The sequence below is a fragment of the Diadema antillarum genome, unplaced genomic scaffold (assembly GCF_040938485.1).
Source record: "Diadema antillarum isolate AM-2024a unplaced genomic scaffold, OU_Dant_1.0 seq00000160_RagTag, whole genome shotgun sequence".
NCBI lineage: Eukaryota > Metazoa > Echinodermata > Echinoidea > Diadematoida > Diadematidae > Diadema > Diadema antillarum.
Window position 1 is genome coordinate 71,426 of NW_027271231.1, and position 25,061 is coordinate 96,486.

Sequence of the window (25,061 nt, forward strand, 5' to 3'; positions counted from 1 at the left end):
GATTTTAATTTCATATGTAATGTTATTACACCGTGCACTCCAAAATATAGAAAGAGCATCGATATAAATATGAATGTACATGTAGAAAGAGAAACGTTCATCACTGCACCACATCAAATGTTGCTTCACAATTTGAAAAAAAAAATACTTCGTTTTATATGATTTCATATTAAAGTAGCCATCTATTTAAATCCGAGTGCAGTTATAATGCAAAAAAAAATGAATACACACTATAAAATGTCTGAGGCAGGCATTTTTCATTTTTGCAAAAGACACTTTGATTCCATAACTGATGCTTTAGTGTCATAGCATACAAAGGACATCAGTATAAGCAGCTTATCACTGTATCATATGAAATTACGGCTTCAATTGATAATCTTCACTGTGTTAAAACCTTATTCGATACCATTTGGTTTTGAATTCTTAGTAAAAAAAGAATTGAAAAAAATTGAAAAAATATTTAAATATACAAAATTAAAAAAAATATATATACAATTTTAATCTTGGCCTTCTTGGGATTCTACTTGAAGTGGGAATCCATTCCCCACACACAAATCTTGCCTAGTCAGCCGTGCAAAGGGAGCCTATAGAGTCACCAACTTGACAATAGAAGTTGTGCCCTGAACAATGAATATCATGAGCTGGGTATTTTTCACTAATTCTGCTGTAGGTACGTGTCCTCGCAAGAACAAGAGCTATCTCATCGATATCATTTTATGTTATACTAAATACAAAATACCACTGATATTATAGAGAACTTCTTTATCCAGGGTAGGCCTCTTCAGTGTTGTCACTGCTCTAGAAGAGGACCCTATCATTATCTTTACCCTAATGTTGCCAGGTACCCGTTAAATACACTTAGGTCAAGCAAGAGGGACATGGTGGGTAAAAACAACTTGTCCAAGGACGTAAGCACTGGGCGGGAATCGAACTCGCGTCCTCCGATTGGGAGTCTGGAGCTTATTCACTATGCCACAACGCTCCCATGTGAGATTCTGTTACAATCTTTAAGCTGCAATGGATTACTTTATAATGCCTGAATAATAAAATTCTGATCGCACATACACACTTTGAGTGAGAACTCATCACCTGTAATCTCCACTGTGAAGTTGCACTGGGAGGTGAGCCCCGCTGTGTCAGTCGCAACGTACGTTACGACAGTGAGCCCGATATGGAAGTGGTGCGGCGGGTTGTGGCTTCCTACAAGATCCGGCCTTATGCCGCTATTGTCAGTCGGCACTGGTACCGTCCAGTTTACTTCTCGTGTCGGCATTAAATCATCGGTGGTGTCATTGATACTGCTAGGGCACCTCACTTCAGGAGGCAAGTTATCTATCGAGGGAAAAACAAAAATGACGGAATCACATTATGAACTTCGCAACTGGCTGAAAGACAAACGTTAAAAAAAATCCCTGTCATACCAACGTGGGTTGTATAGGGATGTGCAAAAAAAACATACGTTCCTAGGAATTGAAATACTCTCTGCCAGTCCCTGTGAATAAATACGATGACTGACATGGAGAGCAATGAGGGAACGAATACAAAATTCTGTCAACCCATCCATCCATCCATCCATCCATCCATCAATCAATCAATCAACCAATCAATCAATAAATCAATCAATTGACCGATCGATCGATCAATAAATAAATCAATCAGTCAGTCGATCCATCATTCCATTAATGTGATTTTGCTAGGAAAGTTTGGGGAAAATGTAGTACTTTCTTTGAATATGTTGATTTGCAACAGTTGAGCTGGGAAGAGATCTTTTTTGGTATAGAGCTACCAGATAAAGGAAAAGCTCAGTTAGTTAACCATGTTATAATTTTGGTGAAGAAATTGCTTTTTTTAGGAAGGAAAAATAAGACACCCCCAACGGAATCTTTCATTAAAAGGTCTATAGAGCAGGATAGGTTAGAAGAAGAAAAATTAGCAGTTATACGTAATACGTTGCCAATACATTTACAAAAGTGGGAAAACTGGAAAAAGAATTGAGAATTTGCTTTGCGTTTATTTAACAGAGTATGGTCTGCCGTACATCCACCAGGAAATGCCTTTTCCACGCACTCGTATTAAGTGTTATAATGTAAGTCAGGACACACAGGTTTCAGTTGCTTTTGAGGTTTTGTTGTGATGGGGGTTTTGGAAGGGGGAGGGGGGATGGGGTGGGGTAGTAAGAGGGAGAATGGACGGGGGTATTGAGTAGTGGGGGGGGGGATGGCGAGGGGGTTGTTTTGTTTTGTTTTTTTAACAAAAAACTTCAATCAATGGATATTGATATTTTAGGTTGGATTGTATGAAAGCTGAAAAGAAATTATTTTTGGGGTAAGTGATTCAGTTAATATAATTTATTATGTAATGAAAGAAAAAAATTGTTAAGAGATTGAGGAATTAATAATGTAAAATTAGAAAAGAAGAGATGTTTATATATGGATTGTGTATATTGATTGTGAAAAAAATGTACCAGAGTGTATCAAAACATGCTAAATCAATGTTAAGTTTTGATATCAGTTTTGCATCCATTGATGAAAAGGACTATAAAATTGGTCCGGAGATTTCTGTATCAATTTATTTGTATATTATGTTTCCATTGATGAAGAATAAAATATTCTTTAAAACAAAAAAAAATTAATCAATTATCATGTTGGTTAATCAATCAAACGTTTATTCATCGATAAATCAATCAATCAATTGAATGATCAGTGGCTCTCGAAAGTCTAACCTTCACAGGACATCGGAGGAATGCTGGACCAAGTTCCATTTGCAAGACAAGTCGTGTTGATGAAAGCCTCTCCAGTGCAGTTCAGTGTGTAACCGGTCTGACAACCATAGGAACAATCTTGGTCGTACTTGGGAGAGCTCTGGCAGACCACTGGTCTAATCGTCATCGGAGATGTAACCGTGAGCCCTGGGCAGGATATCTCTGAGAGAAAGGGGGTGGGGATAGAAAATATTGAATAAGGCATGTATTGCCTGGTGGATATAGGGCGAAATCATGCGTGAAGGAAGGACTGGCTAAATCCTTGATATACAAGTCCAGGTAATGACGCAAGTACTGATTATTACCTGGATAGCAAGTTCCCTTAGAGAACTGAAAAAAGGTGGTTAGGCCCTTACCTACTCTGCTATGGTGTTTCACTCCTTGCATACTTATGTATTACTTCAAAAGGGTTGTTTATATTCTATTACTAATCACTGCATCAGCCATGAACCCTAACATATAGAAAACAAGAAAGGACATGGCCTGAATGCACTGTGTAGACTTTTGGCTTCTAGAAAAAAAAAAAACACAACTTGTTATTTCAATTCGTAGAGACAATCATTGCTAAAAAAAGAAGTCCATTCCCAAATTGCATTGATTTCACGAGAAAGAGAAAAAAAAATCCCTGCAGAGGAGTGCAAAAAATAATCAAAATCTGATAAGAAATAAGGAAATGATTGACATCCTGAAATTTCACAATTTTTCAAAAAGCACTTCTTGACCAATTGTTATGAATATTCAAATCAGCAAGTTGATGATGTCATGTTCTCACAGTTTCATATTCATTTCGTATACGGAAATGCCAAAAATCTCATATTTCTGCTGTATGAATTTAAACTTGCCTTAAAACCACCCAATATAAAAAAGGAACAAATGTTACCTCTGATATATTTTGGTATTATCGCTTCTCACTTTGGCAAGCACCAAGCTGGCTGTCCCATTCGGCAGTGGTAGGAGGGACCATCTCCCGACAGGTTGTCGTATTGACTCCTGAAGCCTCCAGCTGGTACCCCTCGTCACATCTCAGGGTACACACTGTCCCGATGCTATTATCATTCGTGTCGCAGTCACTTTCACCGTCCTCCGGCTCGGGCAAGTCACTGCAAGCAACTTCTGCTCACGTTTTACCACATAAAAATAGTTGCCGAAGATAAAATGAACGAATTGAATAATAAAAGTCTGTTTTTACCTTTGATGCCACACTCATGGGAAACTTTGAATTACAAAAGGACGCACATTTGCTCGAAATGCTGGCAAAAGGAATTCCAACTTAATGGTGATTCTTCCGATTTGAAGTCGAAATTTAGAGTGTCGAGACAGTTTTTAAATTATTCTAAGGTGTGAGAATTTCTAACCTGAACACAAATGAATGAACACATGCCAACCGGGATCCTATCTGACCTCTATTTTATGATATTATACTACCTGGCGTTAGATTTAACAGTCTCATTTATTTATTTACAAAAACAAAATGTGGCATAATGACAAGTTAATTTCATCTTTAGTATGCCACAACTAATCGTAAAGAATCATCTTCAAAGGTGCACTCACTCTCACACGTAGGGGGCGTGGCCGACCAATCCCCAGTTTCCAGGCAACGGGAACTCGTGTCTGCACCCACGATCCGGTATCCCTGTTTGCACTGAAACGTACAGGTGCTGTCGAATGTGTTCTGGCAGTCGGCAGGTATCATCATTATGGACGTGTCGTTGATGGTAATATTGAACGCTGTGCACTCAACAGCTAAGTAGAAAACATTTTCATAAGAAAAAAATATTGTCTTACAAATCTCCCATCATACTATAAGCATAATTATCACAACATCTGACTAATTCACTCCTAAGTGTTGCTTACATGTGTGGTCATATGCTTATGATCTGCGACACACAAATGTGTGTGTGCAAGTGCAATATCTACGCGTAAATTACAAGACAAGAATAAAACTGGTTTATTTTAAAGCAGATTAACAAGTATTAAATGTTATCATGCTTTGATAATTTTTATTATAATAGGGTATCTCTTTCACTAAATATGACATTAGTCCTGATTTAGATGATGGAGGAGGCCTCAGGCAAAGTAGCAGTGTCATGAGTTTGCGTCTCAATGTTTTGGAGTAGAAGAGTCGCACCGTGATCAAGATGAATTTTAGAAGAACAATTAATCAAATCAAAAGTTTCTTTATTGATTTCTTTACTGAGTAAAGATATCAGCAAAGTCGGGCAAAGAAATAAAACGTATAAAACCTGAAAAGTTTCACATCTGTTAATAATATGACGCAAATGATACAAACTCACTATCTCACATTTTTTGTTCGAACAAAACCACGCCTCTATGAAATAATTCAACAAGTACAGTCTCTTCTCCTCATCCACACAAGTCATTACTGTGAATACAGTACATTACGGTGGAAACTTTTGAATACTTATGTGGAAGCTAACAGAAGACTAAAGGAGCATTGACTGTATCACATCATCGAATCTGTATACACTGCTGCAACCAGTGTCACTTCATAAACATGCAACAAAAAAAAAACAACTTGAAACTCTACCACTTTCAAGGTGGGTCTTCATCAGCTCGACCTTGAAGAATAGCCTACCATTTCTGATCCAAAGAATTAGCCCGATCAGATAATAGCCCGCTATTTTGCAATGAAGACCGAAATTCTGCATCCGGTGTCGATAAGATAATCACATAAGTTATCTTTTGTGTTATTTAGTCCCCATGATCAAGTAAATTTAAACATGGTATCGATTTGCAATTCAATCCCGTTGCTCACGGTTTAACCCTCTGTGTGCTCTAAGTGTCGATTGACAAGGAAAACTCCATGGCGTTGTGCTCACTGTTCAAAATCGCTGGCACAAGAAAGGGTTACTTAAAGGGACTGTACAGTACTGGTTGAGATGGGGATTCAGGTTTATAACATTCCTAAGTGAGATCACGAGAAACCTCTTATGAAATATGAAAGAGCATGTAATTTTAAGAAGGATTCAATGTTTATTTGCTGAAAATTGGTTTTCAAATGGCTGAGATACCCCAAAAAAGTGATAATAATAAAAGCGACAGGCCACGCCTTTTATTAGGATCTCTTTGTTTCACCTTGTTTTTGGATATCTCAGTCATTTCAAAACCGATTTTCATCAAATAAACTTTTGATACCCCTTAGAATTGCATGCTCTTTGACATCTCATAGAGTGGTTTCTGAATACATTTATCTCGCAAAACATTAAAAGCTAAATCCTCACCTCAACCAGAACTGTACACATCCTTTAAGGCTATGGTCACACATAAGCCCAGACCGGTCTCCGAACATTCTACGGCCTCTGCAATGATTGGCTGGCAGTTGGTTGTCACATGTTATGAAATACCCCCCCCCCCCTTTAAGGTAACAAAATGGTTGTCAGCGAATAGTTTTGGTCAGCTTGACGTTTTAGCTTCATCGAAAACTTTCTGCCTACGAAACCGTTGGGCAAAACGTTTTTTTTTTTTAATCTTTAATTGGTCATTCAAAGATCTGCAACCGGTTGCCGACTGGTTGCTAACCTCGTTACGACTGGTCTGCAGTGATTTCTGGCTCTTGGCATGAAGAATTTTGATCGGCAACCAAATAAAGACTGATCGCTGACCTTTTACCAAGCGGTTGCCGAGCTGATTACATGTACAAATTATTTATACAGACAAATCTTTTTTTAGAGAGTCTGTGTCCACGTGCCTATAAATTTGTATTCCATTTATAGTAATGGTTGCCGAGCCTCAAACGAAAATTAGCAACTAATCGGCGGCCAGTTGCCAACCATTTATAAACCTTTCTGTTAGCTAGCAGTCGCCCATTCATTGTCAATTTGTTTTTGTTGGAAAACCGTTCACAAAGCGCTCTCCAACCGGTCGTCAAATCCTTTGCAAATGGTAGGCAACCGGTAAGCAGCCTGTCAGTAACCAGTTAAGCAACCAGTTGCGGATCAAAAATATTGGAGTGTGGTCCCCGATTGGTTGTCGATCGATAGTCGCCAGAAATGTTTGGTTGCTTGAGGTCGTCGACAAGTCTTCGCGAACATTGACCATGCCCTAACATGTTTAATCATGATGAAAAAGAGTTTCCAAATCTGAACCATCGATTTGTAGAATTATAGTTGCTATAATGAAAAAAAAAAAAAAAACTCACGATGACAGCTGCTTCCGTTCATACCGGTGTTCTCTACGTAACCCAGGTCACACTCGCAGTCCATGCTGTCCGTGCTGGCTGTGGAGACTGTTGAGGAGTGGGCTGGACACGGGGTACACGGATGGTTGCCATACGACGACTTATACGTACCCTGCTGACAAACTAAAGAGAGCGCCACCATTTGTTATCAATCTCACAAACCCAAGCGTGTCTGTGAGCTCTTTAAACAGTAGACCCGTTCTGTGACTCATTCACATCTTGTGCATGCTTTGTAGCGTGTGTTCACAAAATCTGAACTTAACAACCACAAAGCTTGCAGGAAGCTTGCCCTACCCAGCAACAACTAAATAAATTTCTGCCTACGAAATTTAGAGAGAGGGAGCAGGTGAATGACATGCTTCATTACGAAGCTAAATGAAAAGAAACATCCACAAATATAACATTTTACACACGGTCTTTTGAAGAGGGTCAGCAGAAGTAGAATAATAAGGACGACGGATGATGAGAAAAAGAACAAAATAATAAAGATCGTGATTGTAATCTTATCGAATATCTGTTTGATTTACATGTAGCTCACAATGCTTCCAAGCACCCAACTGTGTAGTGATTATGGTTACCCCGGACCTCACCTACGGTGACTTGTAGCAAGGCTGCCACTTGAAAATCAGATTTTTGCGGAGTATCTATTGTCGCGCTTAGTAGTAGTGGTAGTAGTAGAAGAAGTAGAAGCAGAAGTAGTAGTTGTTGTAGTAGTTACAATAGTAGTTAGTAGTAGTAGTAGGCCTACTCTCTAAAAAAAAAATCGAGTGAAAATTTTCACTCTAAAAAGAGTGAATACAAACAAGAGTGAATTTCGAGTGAAATTGGAGTGAATTTTGAGTGAAAATGCTTATTTTCACTCATTTTGGAGTGACGTCAGGGATCACTCCAAAATCTTCGAGTGATCCCTGACGTCACTCCAAAATGAGTGAAAATGAGCATTTTCACTCAAAATTCACTCCAATTTCACTCGAAATTCACTCTTTTTTGTATTCACTCTTTTTAGAGTGAAAATTTTCACTCGATTTTTTTTTAGAGAGTTAGTAGTAGTAGTAGTAGTATAGTAAAAGTAGAAGTAGAAGCAGTAGTAGTAGTAGTTGTTGTGGTAGTAGTTAGTAGTAGTAGTAGTAGTAGTAGTAGGCCTAGTAGTAGTAGTAGTAGTAGTTAGTAGTAGTAGTAGTAGTAGTAGTTAGTAGTAGTAGTAGTAGTAGTAGTAGTAGGCCTAGTAGTAGTAGTACATGACTGTAGTTGTTGTAGTAATAGAAGTCGAAGTTATAGTAACAGTCCACCAATCTTTACACAATTAACCCATCCCATACTGAATTTTGAAATCCCCATGGAGCTGATAGAAAGCCACCAGATTCCCGTATGGAACGGATTATCCACAAGCCACAAACATCATTACAAGTATCGACAGAAGGAAGGAGGGCATCGTGGTTGAAGGGTCTTCAATACACAAAGACGGGAAGAACGGATTATGTTTATGGTATCGAGCTGGCCCCTATAGTTTTTTAGACATAATTCGTGCATATACTTTATATTGTATCTTTTTTTGAAAAAAAACTTTATCAGACGAGTGTAAGAAAAATGGAAAAAAATGTATCACTTTGGATTATGTCAACTTTTTCTTTTCTTTTTGATGATGGGAATGAATACACTATTGAATTGAATTGAATTGACTTGAATAGTTAGAATTTGACGCACAGATATAATTCAATCAGACAGACAAATGTTCAGCAAGTGCTTTTCTCTTTTTTTTTTCCTTTGGAAAATAACTAATATTCTAATCATACTTTGGTTGTTCTTTTCTTTATTTTGAAAAAATGTTATTAGGATTAGGTTGATTATATCTTGGCCCTTCTAAATTAAAGTACTAAGTATAAGTTTTAATCTATTTATCGTCAGACGCATTCTAAAATATTACGAAAACATTGTGAAGAGGTTGATTGCAAAAGGAGCAAAATAAAACCTTTGCAGTGATATCTCACTTGTTACAGATGGATATAACAAGAAAAATCTTGAAGTTAAGATTGGAAATGCCCCATGTTTTCTTACTAATTTCTTCGTTAACTGGTAGCTTTAATCGCAAATATCTTAAATCAACAAAAATGGAGGGAATTCGTTTTTGCGATCAAACTCGTCACATTTAGGGTTTCAAGCATTTGTTTCTTTTAGTACCTTTACAGCTAAAGCCGTCCCCAGTGTATCCAGGTTCGCAGGTGCATGCGATTGAGCCGCTCCTGGTAGCGCACGAACACGCAGCATTCTGTCCACAACAGTTCCCCAAACCGTCACACTGAGTTGTGTCGTTATTATAACATTTTGCTACGTCCACCTGTTCGTAGACGGCGTTGTTATCCTTGACATCTTTGGAGAAGCGTTAAGAAATATTTAAGGGGGCATTCCAGACAATTCATAATATCATTTCACATGGTGTAGTAGAGAAGATGTTGGTGTCATATACAGAATTATTAATCTATTGTGGTTCTTGAGCAAATAAATCAATGCTCTGTAAAACTCAACACATAACAATACTCTTAACAAGGATGATGACATAAGAAGCGCACATGTACCAGTAATATAAAGGCCTACTTCCAATGCAATACCTCTTGCTTAGTAAGGCGCAACTGTAAGCTCACCTGTGTAGAATGTATGCGTGCTTTCTTCCTCTTTATTCTGCTTCCTTGAGCACTCAATTATGTATTCTTGGGTAAAGCTACTGTGACATCATCCTTGTTCATTGCGGTAATGAATTTTGAGTGTGGTTGTAAATGTTCTAATCATTCTTATTCCTCATCCCAGTCACTATACATTCTGAAACCCAGTGCCCAATCTAACCAATTTATAGATATTCAAAAAGTCTTATTATCATCTTGATATCTCCTTTCCGAAGATTTTAATTGAAGAGAATTCTAGTAGCCGTGTTTGTATACATATATCAGCCCAGCTACGAGACTGACTGAAGCGCAAAAGAAAACAAGAAATCAATGTCTTTGGTTTACCACAAAATCAAAGATTACTGTGGAGTTCAAAAAAATCATCCTTAAACTCTAAAATTGCTGTTCATAATAGACTTGTCCATTTCCGCTATGCACTATCCGTTTGCCACAGAGAACGTGTGCTTGATAATGCAGTCTCCTTCTAATTAGCTCTACAACGTGATACTAATGATAATAACAATATTTAAATAGCTCCTTTTCCATATCAGTTTGTATGAGACTCAAAGCGCTTCTGTAATTTCAACAAAATGCAAGAAATCAACAATATTTACTGAACAAAACAAGTGAGAGAGCAAGAATAAAACAGAACTAAACAAACAAACAGTGATTTTAAATTTGTCAGATCATTGACAGGCTATTCACTGGAAATAAGCCAGGGTTATATCAAATAATGTGTTAAGATTCTGTTTCCCATTTATCAGGTTCGTACCTCAATTTGGACCACTGCTGGTGAAGGCAGAGTCTTCGGTTATAGAACGATTATAATCCTTAATGGAACTGAAAAAACAAACGAAAATCACACTGACATCTGAAACCATCATTAATGAATTCAAGTGTATAATTAAGAAGAAAGGACACCTTGCTTGACCGCCGAACCAAACGAATTGATGTCGCCGAAATCTGCGAGCCAGAACACGTACTCGTAGGATGTCGCAATGCTTTCCAGTTCGAAACTACTCACAGTAGTTCCCAGTCCGATTGAGAAGATGACCACGCCTCTCCCTTTGAGCTGGTCGGCGACGGGGCCGGGTCGTTCGCCCTCAGTGGACACACCGTCGGTCAGCAGAATAATGACTCTGATATGAGACAAGATGGCAGAAAGGAAGGGCATGGTCATCGTGTGGTGTATATATATAAAAGAATCTTCTCTTTTGGTCACATTTTCCTGGCATGCACGGCCCAAATCAAAGTGTCTGTGCCGTGAATTTGCTATATTATATACCCGTTTGCATTTTAAAATCATAGTAAGTACTATTTATATATAGTATATTTGTATTATCAGCATTTCAATGAGCAAATGTACAATGGCGTATAGATAAATTTGATATGAATATATTTCATTGGTATATAACAAATTGCTGTCGTTTTTTTTCAGTGTTCCACGTCTTACAAGCTTGTCTTTCTAGTTGAACACTGTTTTCCGTCGTTATGATTATTCATTTTTTTTTGTTACTATGAAAAAGTGTACATTGTCCATTTTTTCATGACATGCGCACATATACTTTAACTGACTTAATATTGTAGACAAATCAACAATTTTTACCGCTTTGAATTATGTCTCTCTTTTTTTGGTGATGGAAATAAAACTAATGAATTGAATTGAATTGAATTGAATTGAACTGAAATGAAATGAATTGAATTGAAATGAATTGCATTGAACTAAATTGAATGCATTGAATTAAATTAAATTAAATTGAATGAACTGAATTGAACTGAATTGAACTGAACTGAACTGAATTGAATTAAAATAATTGAATTGCATTGTATGCAGCCCGAACTTTATTGTTTAGAAACTAGTGATGAATTTGCATATAATCTTCCCCGTCATTAATTTACAGGATGGCGATTGCCTATAGAACTTTGCTTTTGCTATAATTATGGATTTGATTTGATTTCTGGATTTTCACAAAGTGAATATGACGCAACGAACAATTTTCCAAGATTAATCATACAGTGGACAAAGGATTGATATTATGTATAATCATGTACCAATCAGTGTAGGCTACGTAAATTGTAGTCCTACACGAACAAAATTAATGGAAAATCGTTATTCATTCGTTCAAATTATTAGGAACAAATTGCAGGAGATCGCCATCTTAAGTTGATTTTGATGACCCCCCCCGAAAAAAACCAAAAACAAAACAAAACAAAACAAAAACAACGTATGATTTACTTATCGTTACTAATCATTTAATGACAAGATGGGGTGATTAAAGAATACATTAGTGCAAGGTGAGTTAGGGCGCGTGTGTAAGGTTACAGTTTTACTATTTCTATTTCTATTTTCTTATCATTACAATTGGGTTTTTTTTAATTCTGCGTGGATCTATTAATCAATTTTATGTTTGTAAACATGTAAAAAAGAATGTGAAAATAAGTGTCTCTGTGTGTGTGTGTGTGTGTGTGTGTGTGAATGTGCGTGTGTAGATGTTAGCTATGTGTCTATGAAATGTATACTGTGTGTGTGTGTGTGTGTGTGTGTGCATGCGGAGAAAGCTGTCTATAACGTGAGTGACACACCACCCATAAACGTAATTATAGGCTAGTACAACTCTTTTCATCATCAAAAAAAAAAAAGAAGAAAAGGCATGGCCTATGTATTCCACAAAGAACAAAAGAGCAAACCCCATACATTGATGTAATCTTTCGCCGGGTGGACGATCTGCCATTATGCTCGATGCAACTGTTGTAAACGCTGGACTCTAAACGCTTTATAAGTGTGGTTCCGATAAATTTAACCAATGAGCAATAGCACTGAACGCAAGCATATCATACACAACAACAGAAAAAAAAAAACAAGAAAGTCGTGTATGGAAGGTACAGCGCCATTATGATTATAATTATAGTTAGGTTGTATCAAGTGGCGTTCCATACTCTGATCGGTTTCCACGTGTTGTGCATGCAACGTGTTACACCCGACGTGTGTACCTGTACCGTACCGCTGACTCGGTCACGGCCAATAAACTCTTGAACATCATATACCAAGATCGTCTGATGTTTCTCCTTATTTACTGGCGCAGTATATACACAACAAATTCCATAAACGACATTAATTTTCCTCTTTACAATTGTTTGCTCGTGTGTGTGTGTGTGTTCAATATTGGCCATGTGATGGGGATATCAATTTGCAAATCTATTTAATGCTGTAACTATATCAAAGTAATGATTTGTAAGAGTCTTGTATAGCTGGGAGGTCCTCTACGGAACTGGAACATTAACTCCAACAGGTCATGGTATTCTTTCGATCACGGAAGGGAATATTCGAAAAAGGACGTAGAGAGACCTCGAGCAGCAGCCCCACTCATCAAGACCACTTTGAATGGATGGCATAATTTTGGTTGAGACGGGGACTCAGTTTAAACTTTTTTTTAGTTGATTAGTGTGCTGTTCGCGCTGAATTTGTTTTTGCAATTTCGGCTTCTCATACGTAGGCTAGTGTTAGCACATCAAACATAGCGATGATTGTGTGTTAAGTGTATGCGCGCGCGCAATATATAGTAGTGTGATTTTCGGCCTTCCATAATGGGCTAGAAAGATGGCGCACGAACCGACGGTTTGCTCGTTCGTGACTCTAGCAAAAATGCAACAATTTTGTAAGATTATCTTACGATAATCACAGAATCCCGGATGGAAGTCTTGCATCTGATGGTTCTGCGTAAGTTTATGATTATTTCGTTGTTTACAATTCTTGATAAAAGAGAATTTAAATGCCTTTTGTGTGTCCGGATTTCATGGACGGTCTAGCGTAAGTAACGCTAGTGTAGGTTATGTACGGTGCATATTGATATAGCATAGGATTGACAGCTACGCACTGCGTATTGTACTTTGCGTGTAAAGACTTTTTGTAGTAATTGTAGCGTCGTAGATTCGCATTGGCTCTTTGTGTTATCACTTGGCCGTGAGCTGATATGATGTGTAGTCTGTAGAGCAGTATTCAGAACTCGGTTCATATGGTGGTAATACATTCAGAATTAATTCACAACTTTTGTAAAGATAGAGTTTGATTTATACAGTTGAGCAACTCGGTTTGTTGAGTAAGACTTCCAGGTGGAGATTCACAAATAGATATGAGGTTGGATTCAATATTAGTAATGATGAAGATTTGTGATAATTTTGCTGTGTGGACAGTTTCAGTCTAAATAATGCATTTAGAGGTCAGGATGAATAAAAGATTGTCTTTTGTGTTTTTGTGTTTCGACTTACGTGCTTTACGTATTCATTCATACTTATGTGGTTTGATGTATGGTAGCGTACAGACTGAAATATTGTCACATTTTTATGTGATATGAAGTGTACCACAGTACGTTATTAAGGCATCTTAAGCAGCTCTAGCTTAAGAGAAAGTATAATTTACCTTGCTTAAATGTACGAAGGCAAGCGTAGTGCCACACATGTAGGCATACAATGTGTGATGTAAGTTATTTTGCATTTTCCATACAATCCTTTGCAACTTACTGTATTATTTCACAGCTTGGGACAGGATCGCAATCGGAATGGGTCCAGAGGGGTTAAGCTTCTAGGCTTGGAAGATCACAAGTCTGTAAGTCTGGTATAGGGTCTTTACATGTATATTACAGCCTTTAAACAATATTTTTCTTGTTGATATTGCAACAGAAAATGGATATTGCAACAGTGTACAAGGTGTATAATTAACATTGCTATAGGTAACAGTGGATGGATAATTACATTCCAAAGCTGCCATGTCATGATGTGTAGTGAATGCATGCATGGATATACAAAATGTGTATGTATAATGATGCAGTACAAGACAGTGTACTATTGTTTGTTCAGAAGAAGCAAACCTTTTTGTGTGTTAATGGAGAATTATATCCATATACATTCAATTTATTGTGATCCAGAGAAATGTATGTTTGATATATTCATACAGTGTATCATTCATTGTTTCATTTGCAGTTTTACCGTTCGTTCGTTCATCACATACATGCGCATACGCATTTGGGCTTGCGCATGCACAGCAAGAAGGAGAATTCAATAAAGACAAGAGTGCAACGTTCGACTCGACTGTCTGCAATTTTATTCTTGTTGTACATTGTGTGTACGGCGGTTAGCTGACTGGATAGGATCTAGTGCTACCGGTACCTAGAAATCTGAGGCCAGCATAGTAAAAAGACTTATTCTTCGGGCCGAGTAAAAAGACTTATTCTTCGGGCCGAGTAAAAAGACTTATTCTTCGGGCCGAGTAAAAGGACTTAATCGTCAGGCAGAGTGAAGAGATTTCACATCGCTTACCGTACGCGAGGATTCATCATGTCGACAAAAACAGAACCTCGACAACAAGGAGCGGAGTCACCGCAAATGCCGTCGCTGTCCACGCAGGGTGACAGACGTGAGACGGGGAGCGTGTCTTCAAGACCGTCTAATGCAAGTAGACATTCGTCGGTGGCCTCTGAGGCTTTATTAGCTCGTGCAAAGGCAGAGGCAAGTAGAGTAAGATTAGAATTTGCTCGAAAGGAAGCGAATCTTACACAGCAAAGGGCTGCTCAGGAAGCAGATCTTGCAAAACAAAGGGCTGCTCAGGAAGCAGATCTTGCAAAACAAAGGGCTGCTCAGGAAGCAGATCTTGCAAAGCAAAGGGCTGCTCAGGATGCAGAACGTGTAGTGTTAGAGGCAGAAAGAGATGCTGCTGTAGCAGCAGTGCAGGTTTCTGTCCTCGAAGCAGGCTTAAACGAATGCGAAGAGTCTGTAAAAGGTGTTGAATTGAATCTTATGCAAAAAGATGTCAATGAACGTGTGGAGGATTATTTGTCCTCACTTGATGTAGATGGTAAGATGCCAGTTGATGGAAATCACATCAACCAGGGGAGTTCAATTCCCTCCCCTAAGTTTGTAAAAGAAAATCAGGAAGGTCAAGTACAAACAAAACTTGGTGTACCTCCTGAAGATGGTGTGTATTCATCCCAGCATGTTGGGATGTCAAAGTGTGACAATGAAACAAAGAGTGTTAATCGTAGGGAAGGCACTGCTTTCCCATCTAACTTAGACACTGTAAACGTAGTTTCCGACATAAGTAATGTATTGCTTAAGAAGGAATTGGTGTCAAGTGGCTTGGTTAAATTCAATGACCGTGCATTCAGTTACAGATCCTGGAAAGCTACGCTCGGACGCGTTATCACAGAGCTCCAGCTGACACAATCCCAAGAGATGGGTTTGATCATGAAGTGGTTGGGTAAGGAATCTTCCCAACTGGTCTCTGCCATTCATGACATTCATGTTGACCGACCGAATGTCGGGGTGAGTAGAATGTGGGAACTCCTTGACAGGAAGTATGGCTCCCCAGAGGCAGTAGAACACGATCTTCAACAGAGGATTGAAGATTTCCCTAGACTTACTCATAGGGAGAACGAAAAACTAGAGCAGTTTGGTCATTTGCTCCTGGAGATCGAGTATGCTAAAGAGAATGGGGATTTCCCAGGATTGCTGCATCTGGATTCTGCCAGAGGGTTGCAGGCCTTAGTGCAGAAGTTGCCCTACAATCTCCAGGAGAAGTGGGTAATGGAGGGATCCCGGTACAAGGAAAGGTACCGGGTGACTTTCCCTCCTTTCAAGGTGTTCAGCGAGTTTGTTCGCTATCACGCGAAGATTCGCAATGATCCCAGCTTCATGTTGCCTCGTGACATGAAGCATCAGGAGGTTGCGAAGAAAACGGTCAGTGTCAGGGCTACTGGCGTGAAGGAGGTTCGTCCTTCGGCTCCAAAGGAGTTTTGTCCTATCCACAAGAAGCCACATTCGATCGTCGAGTGCAAGGTATTCCTTGCAAAAACGGTACCTGAGAAGAAGAATCTTCTCAAGCAGTACCAGCTGTGTTTCAGGTGCTGCCTCCCGGGACATGCAGCCCGGGAGTGCAAGGCAAGGGTGAAATGCGAATCATGTGGAAGTCAACGCCACTTAACGATTCTTCACTTGGAGAATAGCAACGAACCTGCGAAGAGTACGCAGAAACCTGAAGACCCTCCCAGAGACAATCCTCGAACCAACATCACAAGTGCATGCTCCAAGATGAAGGGTTCAAAATGCATAGGAGGCAAATCCTGTGCAAAGATTGTTCCAGTATTTGTGAGGTCAAAGAGGGATAAGAGCATTGTGGTCAAGACGTATGCAGTCATAGATGACCAAAGCAATAAGACCATAGCCACATCTAAACTCCTAGACAAGTTTGATGTTGCCTATGATGAGATTAGCTACACTCTACGCACATGCAGTGGAGAAGTGTCTGCTCACGGTAGATGTGCTGATGATTTTGTGGTGGAGGATATCCACGGCACTGTCTGTTTGGAGTTGCCAACAGTCACAGAGTGTTCATACATTCCGGATTTCAAGGATGAAATTCCTACTCCGGAGATAGTCCAGGCATATGATTATTTGAGGAGCGTTGAGATCCCACCAGTTGATCACAATTGCTCAGCAACTCTGTTGATAGGCAGGGATGTGGTTGAAGCGCACCATGTGCTAGACCAAAAGATTGGGCCATCTGACTCACCATTTGCACAGAAGTTATGCCTTGGCTGGGTTATCATTGGTGATGTGTGCCTTCAAGGGGTCCACCGAAGTGCTGGACAGACAGTAAGGATTTCCCCCTTGCGCACTCAGATTCTTTCTACGGGCCGGCCCACATGTGTTGAACCCTGTCCGAACGAGGTCAGGCTGAAACACCTCTTTGACAACGAAGATGACAGTATCAGTCTGTCAATCAAGGAACAACAGTTTGTCCATTTGATGGTAGAGAAGGGAGGCCTGAAAAATGGCAAGTGGACAGCTCCACTACCCTTCAAAGAGCAAAGGGATCGTCTTCCCAACAATCGTTCACAAGCTTTGAAAAGAGCTCAAATCCTCCAGACAAATATGCAGAGGGATCCAATCAAGAGAGAACACATGTTGACATTCATGGAAGGGATGATTTCCCAAGGTCATGCAGAGGTGTCACCACCTCTTAATGCACATGAAGAGTGCTGTTACCTACCACTAGTTGGGGTTTATCATCCCAAAAAGAAAGGCAAAATCAGAGGAGTCCTCGATTCCTCAACGGAGTTCATGGGATACTCCTTGAATAAGGTTCATCATGAGATGAAAGGCTCATCGTGGCTTACCGGTCCTCAGAAGATAGCTACTCAGGAAGTAGTGAATCCAGTGTCAGAATTTCCACTTGTAGATCCTGACCTAGATGAAGAGATAAAGGAAGATGTGAACATCCAGGTCACCAAAACCAGTGTGGAACTGCAAGGACTTGTTCCAAGTTTTGAAAAGTTTTCAGCCTGGAAAAGCTTAGTCAGAGCGTTCCGTCTGCTCATACACATTGCTCGCTCATTCAGCTCAAGGAGTGGCAATGGTTGCCATGGCTGGCACACATGTGGCAACACAGATGTTGAATCTGTACGTCATGCAGAGATGATGATCGTGAAGGAAGTACAGAAGCAGATCTTCCATGAGGAATATGAATGTCTCAGAGAGGGAGTACCTCTGCCTTCTAACTCTTCAATACGGGACTTAGCACCCATCCTGAACCAAGATGATTTGATTTGCATTGGTGGGAGGTTGAGGAAGTCCTCACTTCCTGTGGTAGTGAAGCACCCGGTATTGATCCCCGGCAAGAGTCACATTGCCAAGCTCCTTGTGATGCACTATCACAATAACGGGCACCCTGGCAGACAGTTGACAGATGGTTCTCTGCGTGATGCTGGGTTTTGGATTATCGGGGGCAAGAGAGTCATATCTGCCGTTATCCACCATTGTGTGATCTGCCGCAAACTCAGAGGGAAGACTGTGCTCCAACGCATGGCTGACCTCCCTCAAGAGCGTCTGAAGATCGGACCTCCCTTTTCCCAGGTTGGTGTAGATTGCTTCGGACCATGGGAAGTAGTCACCAGGAAGACCAGAGGAGGTGCTGCGAAAAGCAAGAGATGGGGAATGATATTCTCCTGCTCGACCTCCAGAGCTCTTCATATCGAAGTTCTTGAGGAACTGAGCACTTCGTCATGTATCAATGCACTGCGGCGATTCATGGCTGTGCGAGGCAAAGTGGAAACCTTTTGGTCCGATAGAGGATCAAATTTTGTGGGAGTCTTGAACGACAAGGTGTTTCGCACCTTTCTTGAGAGGAACAACACAGAGTGGAAGCTAAATCCACCCCATGCCCCACACATGGGAGGAGCCTGGGAAAGAATGGTAGGACTATTCAAGAGAATTCTCAATGGCATTCTGCTCGAGACTAGAGAGAAAAGTTTCACCCATGAGACTTTGGTCACATTCATGATGGAAGCTATGGCCATCGTGAATGCTAGACCTCTTGTTCCACTGAGTTCTGATCCAGAGGACACATCTTTCCTCTCACCTTCGGTGCTCTTGACTCAGAAACATGGGAGCATTGAAGAGGTGCTTGTCGAGGATTGCAAGCGTAACATGTACACTGCTCAGTGGAAACGCGTCCAAATCCTGGCCGACAGGTTTTGGAAACAATGGAGACTCCGCTACTTGCAAAGCCTTCAGCAGAGGCGCAAATGGACAAGTACGGAGAGGAATGTCATGAAGGGTGACATAGTCCTGTTGAGAGACAGGGAGGTCAAACGAAACCAGTGGCCTCTTGGGATCGTTGAGAGTGTTGGTTCTGGAGATGATGGTTTAGTCCGTCAAGTTGAAGTCCGTCTGCCTGCAACTGGAAAAACCTATTGTATTCCAATCCAGGAGTTAATTTTGTTGGTTGAGGCGGAGTAAACGCCTGTTCATGGTCAGTTTGAAGGCCACTTGTTGATAATTGTTCAGTTTTAGAGTTTACATTTCGCATGTAATGTGTACCATAAGTTATGTGCATTTGTATTCAGTCAATAGTGGATGTGTTGTGGACATCCTAGGTAACATTTTAAGTTTTGAAAATTTTAACGTCCATCGGACGTTGGGGGGAGTGTGCTGTTCGCGCTGAATTTGTTTTTGCAATTTCGGCTTCTCATACGTAGGCTAGTGTTAGCACATCAAACATAGCGATGATTGTGTGTTAAGTGTATGCGCGCGCGCAATATATAGTAGTGTGATTTTCGGCCTTCCATAATGGGCTAGAAAGATGGCGCACGAACCGACGGTTTGCTCGTTCGTGACTCTAGCAAAAATGCAACAATTTTGTAAGATTATCTTACGATAATCACAGAATCCCGGATGGAAGTCTTGCATCTGATGGTTCTGCGTAAGTTTATGATTATTTCGTTGTTTACAATTCTTGATAAAAGAGAATTTAAATGCCTTTTGTGTGTCCGGATTTCATGGACGGTCTAGCGTAAGTAACGCTAGTGTAGGTTATGTACGGTGCATATTGATATAGCATAGGATTGACAGCTACGCACTGCGTATTGTACTTTGCGTGTAAAGACTTTTTGTAGTAATTGTAGCGTCGTAGATTCGCATTGGCTCTTTGTGTTATCACTTGGCCGTGAGCTGATATGATGTGTAGTCTGTAGAGCAGTATTCAGAACTCGGTTCATATGGTGGTAATACATTCAGAATTAATTCACAACTTTTGTAAAGATAGAGTTTGATTTATACAGTTGAGCAACTCGGTTTGTTGAGTAAGACTTCCAGGTGGAGATTCACAAATAGATATGAGGTTGGATTCAATATTAGTAATGATGAAGATTTGTGATAATTTTGCTGTGTGGACAGTTTCAGTCTAAATAATGCATTTAGAGGTCAGGATGAATAAAAGATTGTCTTTTGTGTTTTTGTGTTTCGACTTACGTGCTTTACGTATTCATTCATACTTATGTGGTTTGATGTATGGTAGCGTACAGACTGAAATATTGTCACATTTTTATGTGATATGAAGTGTACCACAGTACGTTATTAAGGCATCTTAAGCAGCTCTAGCTTAAGAGAAAGTATAATTTACCTTGCTTAAATGTACGAAGGCAAGCGTAGTGCCACACATGTAGGCATACAATGTGTGATGTAAGTTATTTTGCATTTTCCATACAATCCTTTGCAACTTACTGTATTATTTCACAGCTTGGGACAGGATCGCAATCGGAATGGGTCCAGAGGGGTTAAGCTTCTAGGCTTGGAAGATCACAAGTCTGTAAGTCTGGTATAGGGTCTTTACATGTATATTACAGCCTTTAAACAATATTTTTCTTGTTGATATTGCAACAGAAAATGGATATTGCAACAGTGTACAAGGTGTATAATTAACATTGCTATAGTGTAACAGTGGATGGATAATTACATTCCAAAGCTGCCATGTCATGATGTGTAGTGAATGCATGCATGGATATACAAAATGTGTATGTATAATGATGCAGTACAAGACAGTGTACTATTGTTTGTTCAGAAGAAGCAAACCTTTTTGTGTGTTAATGGAGAATTATATCCATATACATTCAATTTATTGTGATCCAGAGAAATGTATGTTTGATATATTCATACAGTGTATCATTCATTGTTTCATTTGCAGTTTTACCGTTCGTTCGTTCATCACATACATGCGCATACGCATTTGGGCTTGCGCATGCACAGCAAGAAGGAGAATTCAATAAAGACAAGAGTGCAACGTTCGACTCGACTGTCTGCAATTTTATTCTTGTTGTACATTGTGTGTACGGCGGTTAGCTGACTGGATAGGATCTAGTGCTACCGGTACCTAGAAATCTGAGGCCAGCATAATTAGAAACCACTTATATGAAATATTAAAGAACATATTACGAGCATTAAATATCTGTCAGTCTGTGGGGCAGGTACATGTACCCATTCTCTCTACCTGACCCGCTGTCCTCCTTTTGTAGTATCCTATTCGGATATCTGTAACATACTGTTTCATGAATGTGAATACAGTACATGCCATTTTTGCTATATCATAACAGTTTGCTTGTACATTCATACTTCAGGACAATTTTTATATTTAGATAGATTTCACACTTGACAGCCAGTATTGGTAGATACTGGATAGTGTTTTTCCTTTTTTTGTGGGCATTTGTACTAAATACATGTATGATTATATTTATTGTTCATTGTAGTCTTGGGCTACTGCAGGTGTTTTTTTTTCACACTTCTCCCATCTACACACATACATGTATATATGTGTGGCCCTTTTTTCAGTATTTTACACCCTGTAAGTAATCGTTGTTAAGATGATATTATCAATTTTTGGCTGTTATATTAATATTTGTACACATTATTCTTCTTATTGCAAGGCTGATTCATTGGATGTGTTTGCCTTAAGGAGTAAAGAGGAAGTGAGGTAGAATATGACGTAAGTATTTTTGAGTATTTTTGATAGGGGTACGTATTGAGGTACACTATAAGTATGTATGTAAGTACAGTTTGTAGTTGTATGTACAGTCTGTACTTTCATTTCTTGCTGTGTACAGTCCCTTACATAACATTTTGTGATTGATTTCACTCTGTCAAAGTTTGGAGTTTAGTGTAACTTATTTATGAGTTACTGTGTGTGCTCAAGCAATTATAGATGTGTTAAGCAGTTTGATGGTGGTAAAGAGTGTTTTGATTAATGGAGGTGTTTTAATCAAAATAGTTTCAGTATGATAATTGTGTTTTGAGTGATGTTATGCTCACTCACTGTGTCAGTAAGGTAGGCCTGATTATATGTGTTTGTGATAGTGCAGTTATGTACATGTATACTTGGGTGACCCGCACCTCGTCATAGTTAATGTTTGCCCATAATTGAATCACATTTCGCCACTGAAATTCTTTGAAATCCAACTCCAATACAGGAAAAATGCTGAAAATTCCATTGGAATCGCAAGTTCACTGATCGATATTGAAAATTTGCAGCTATCGTCGTCAAAGGCGAACGATGCGAAAAAGTTGCGCGCTAAGGAAGGGGCCCGCAACTCGTCACCCGCTCTCCCATAGACTTAGCACGTAAAAGACGTGTGCGGGTGACCGTGATGTTCCCATAGACATACACGTAAAAGATGCGTGCGGATGACATATAACACGTATTCCTATAGCCCTATTAAAATTTTAGATTTTCGCGAAAAACTGTTCGGTTTTCTCCACAATTTGCTTGGTTGTGGTAGTCCTGCCAAGTTTCAAGCGTACAGAACACAGTCCCGGGCATACATTTTTGTTCAGTGCGATCAAAACGATTTTAAGCGGGGTGACGGTATTCGGGCCCCTGACGAGGTGCGGGCACCTGGCTATACTAGTTGCATAATCAACCTAAATCGTTCTAATGTTATGTTAGAGATTGTTTTTGTTTTATACATGTATGTGATCAACATTTATTTTAAGAGTAGGCCGCTATAGATAACAGTGATGCACCAGCCTTAAGTTATTCAGCGAGAAGGAAGTTAATACTATGTACATGTAGTTGTTTTGTTTATACATTGCTACATTGTTCAGAGTTGGGCCCTATGTGATGTGAAGAATAGTGTGTATGATTGTCGTTTTGCTCATGCATATAGCCTGACACCATGTTGTTGATCAAGGCTATTTCAGAAACAGCAGTTTCGAGTAGATGCGTACAGTGTGTTGTTGATCAAGGTTATTTCAGAAAAAGTAGTTTTGAGTATAGGGGTGTATAGGGTAGTACCATCATTTTAATAATAAGAGGAATGAAGAAAGGGGTCACGCCATTATGATTATAATTATAGTTAGGTTGTATCAAGTGGCGTTCCATACTCTGATCGGTTTCCACGTGTTGTGCATGCAACGTGTTACACCCGACGTGTGTACCTGTACCGTACCGCTGACTCGGTCACGGCCAATAAACTCTTGAACATCATATACCAAGATCGTCTGATGTTTCTCCTTATTTACTGGCGCAGTATATACACAACAAATTCCATAAACGACATTAATTTTCCTCTTTTGTTTGCTCGTGTGTGTGCATGTGTTCAATATTGGCCATGTGATGGGGATATCAATTCGCAAATCTATTTAATGCTGTAACTATATCAAAGTAATGATTTGTAAGAGTCTTGTATAGCTGGGAGGTCCTCTACGGAACTGGAACATTAACTCCAACAGGTCATGGTATTCTTTCGATCACGGAAGGGAATATTCGAAAAAGGACGTAGATCGAGACCTTGAGCAGCAGCCCCACTCATCAAGACCACTTTGAATGGATGGAATAATTTTGGTTGAGACGGGGACTCAGTTTAAACTTTTTTTTTAGTTAATTAGAAACCACTTAAAGATCTGTCAATCTGAAAATGAAATAAGTTTCGTTATTCCTAAGGTTCGTTATTCCGAAGATTGGTTATTTCGAAAATTGAATAAAGTTCACGATCATTATTCCGAAGATTTCTTAATCCGAAGATAAAATAAGGTTTGTTATTCCGTGGGTCCGTAATTCCGAAGGTTCGTTAGTATGCAGCTTCTGTTCCTTGTGGGATTGACGAACCTTAATTTCGTTTTCGGATTAAAGAACATGAAAGTATAAGGAATTTGTGAGCTTTTGAGTAACGAACCTTCGGAATAACGAAACGTCACACAGCGCGTCATTCCTTCACCCCTCTCTGCACGTTCACCTACCCCTGAGCATTTGGTCGCCCATGTCCAGCTCGTAAGACCGTCCCAGCAGTCTCAAGGGCATCGCCCGTACAGGTGGCACCCGGTGTGTACCGCACGTCGTCGAGGTCTGTGTCCAGCGTGCACTTGTTCTTGGTGCCGGGAGCCGAGATGTAGTCTATGTAGGTGTAGATGGACTTGCAAGCCGAGTACGAAATGACAGAGATACGTGTGGTGTTGGCGGACACGCTGAGAAGGGTCGAGGTTAGCCGGACGAATTCAATCGCCTGTCTGTAGTGCGTCAAGCTCACGCTTTCCGAGGAATCGAGCAGAAACACAAGGTTGGATTCGGTCGCCGAACCGAAGGTGGTTTCGATCTGTTTCTTGAACTTATTCGCTTCGACTGACAGTGTCTTAGCGTTGGATGTCGTGCTCTGACCGCCACAGGATGTAATCAGGAGATGGCAAAGGTAGGACACCACGAACACTAAGCCTCCTTTCCTCATTGTGACTTGTTTACAGTGGATAAGCTTATCATTAGTGGAGTGTCGACCGCTGCTGGATTGAGAAGGTGCTCTTTACCATCCAAAATGGAATCTTTCCCAAAATAGCTCACTACACTTGATCACACAACTCCAATCTGACGGGCCGGGATCAGAGTTTTCGAACACATTCAGTCACCTGTTAGTGTTATCATGCGAGAAAAACAAGCTTCCTCGCGAAGTGTTCACGCGAACATACTGGAGAGGTTGATCCCTGGGCGTCGAATGATTTCACTCGCTACAATAATTATTATCGTTTGGATTGTCTTCTGACCTGAATAACGTTGTATGAGTGCCAGCTAGGGGATTACTGTTTTGAAACTGCCGAAACAACAGAGCTTATTCCACTAGAGGAATAATGGGACTAATCG

The 25,061-nt window shown here is 39.9% G+C and overlaps 1 protein-coding gene across 1 annotated transcript in view; it reads right to left on the minus strand.

Moving 5' to 3' along the window:
• The window catches only part of LOC139727928 (sushi, von Willebrand factor type A, EGF and pentraxin domain-containing protein 1-like), a 66,886-nt gene extending 42,232 nt beyond the window's left edge, over positions 1-24,654 (minus strand). Inside the window, exons 1-10 of the mRNA XM_071638900.1 lie at positions 24,173-24,654; positions 19,026-19,298; positions 18,246-18,578; positions 10,538-10,755; positions 9,138-9,326; positions 6,921-7,082; positions 4,313-4,504; positions 3,674-3,874; positions 2,723-2,923; positions 1,090-1,332 (exon numbers count right to left, since the gene is read on the minus strand). Of these exons, the coding sequence (XP_071495001.1) occupies positions 1,090-1,332; positions 2,723-2,923; positions 3,674-3,874; positions 4,313-4,504; positions 6,921-7,082; positions 9,138-9,326; positions 10,538-10,755; positions 18,246-18,578; positions 19,026-19,298; positions 24,173-24,654 (2,494 nt within the window). The remainder of the gene's footprint in view (positions 1-1,089; positions 1,333-2,722; positions 2,924-3,673; positions 3,875-4,312; positions 4,505-6,920; positions 7,083-9,137; positions 9,327-10,537; positions 10,756-18,245; positions 18,579-19,025; positions 19,299-24,172) is intronic.
• Positions 24,655-25,061: the final 407 nt, after the last annotated feature.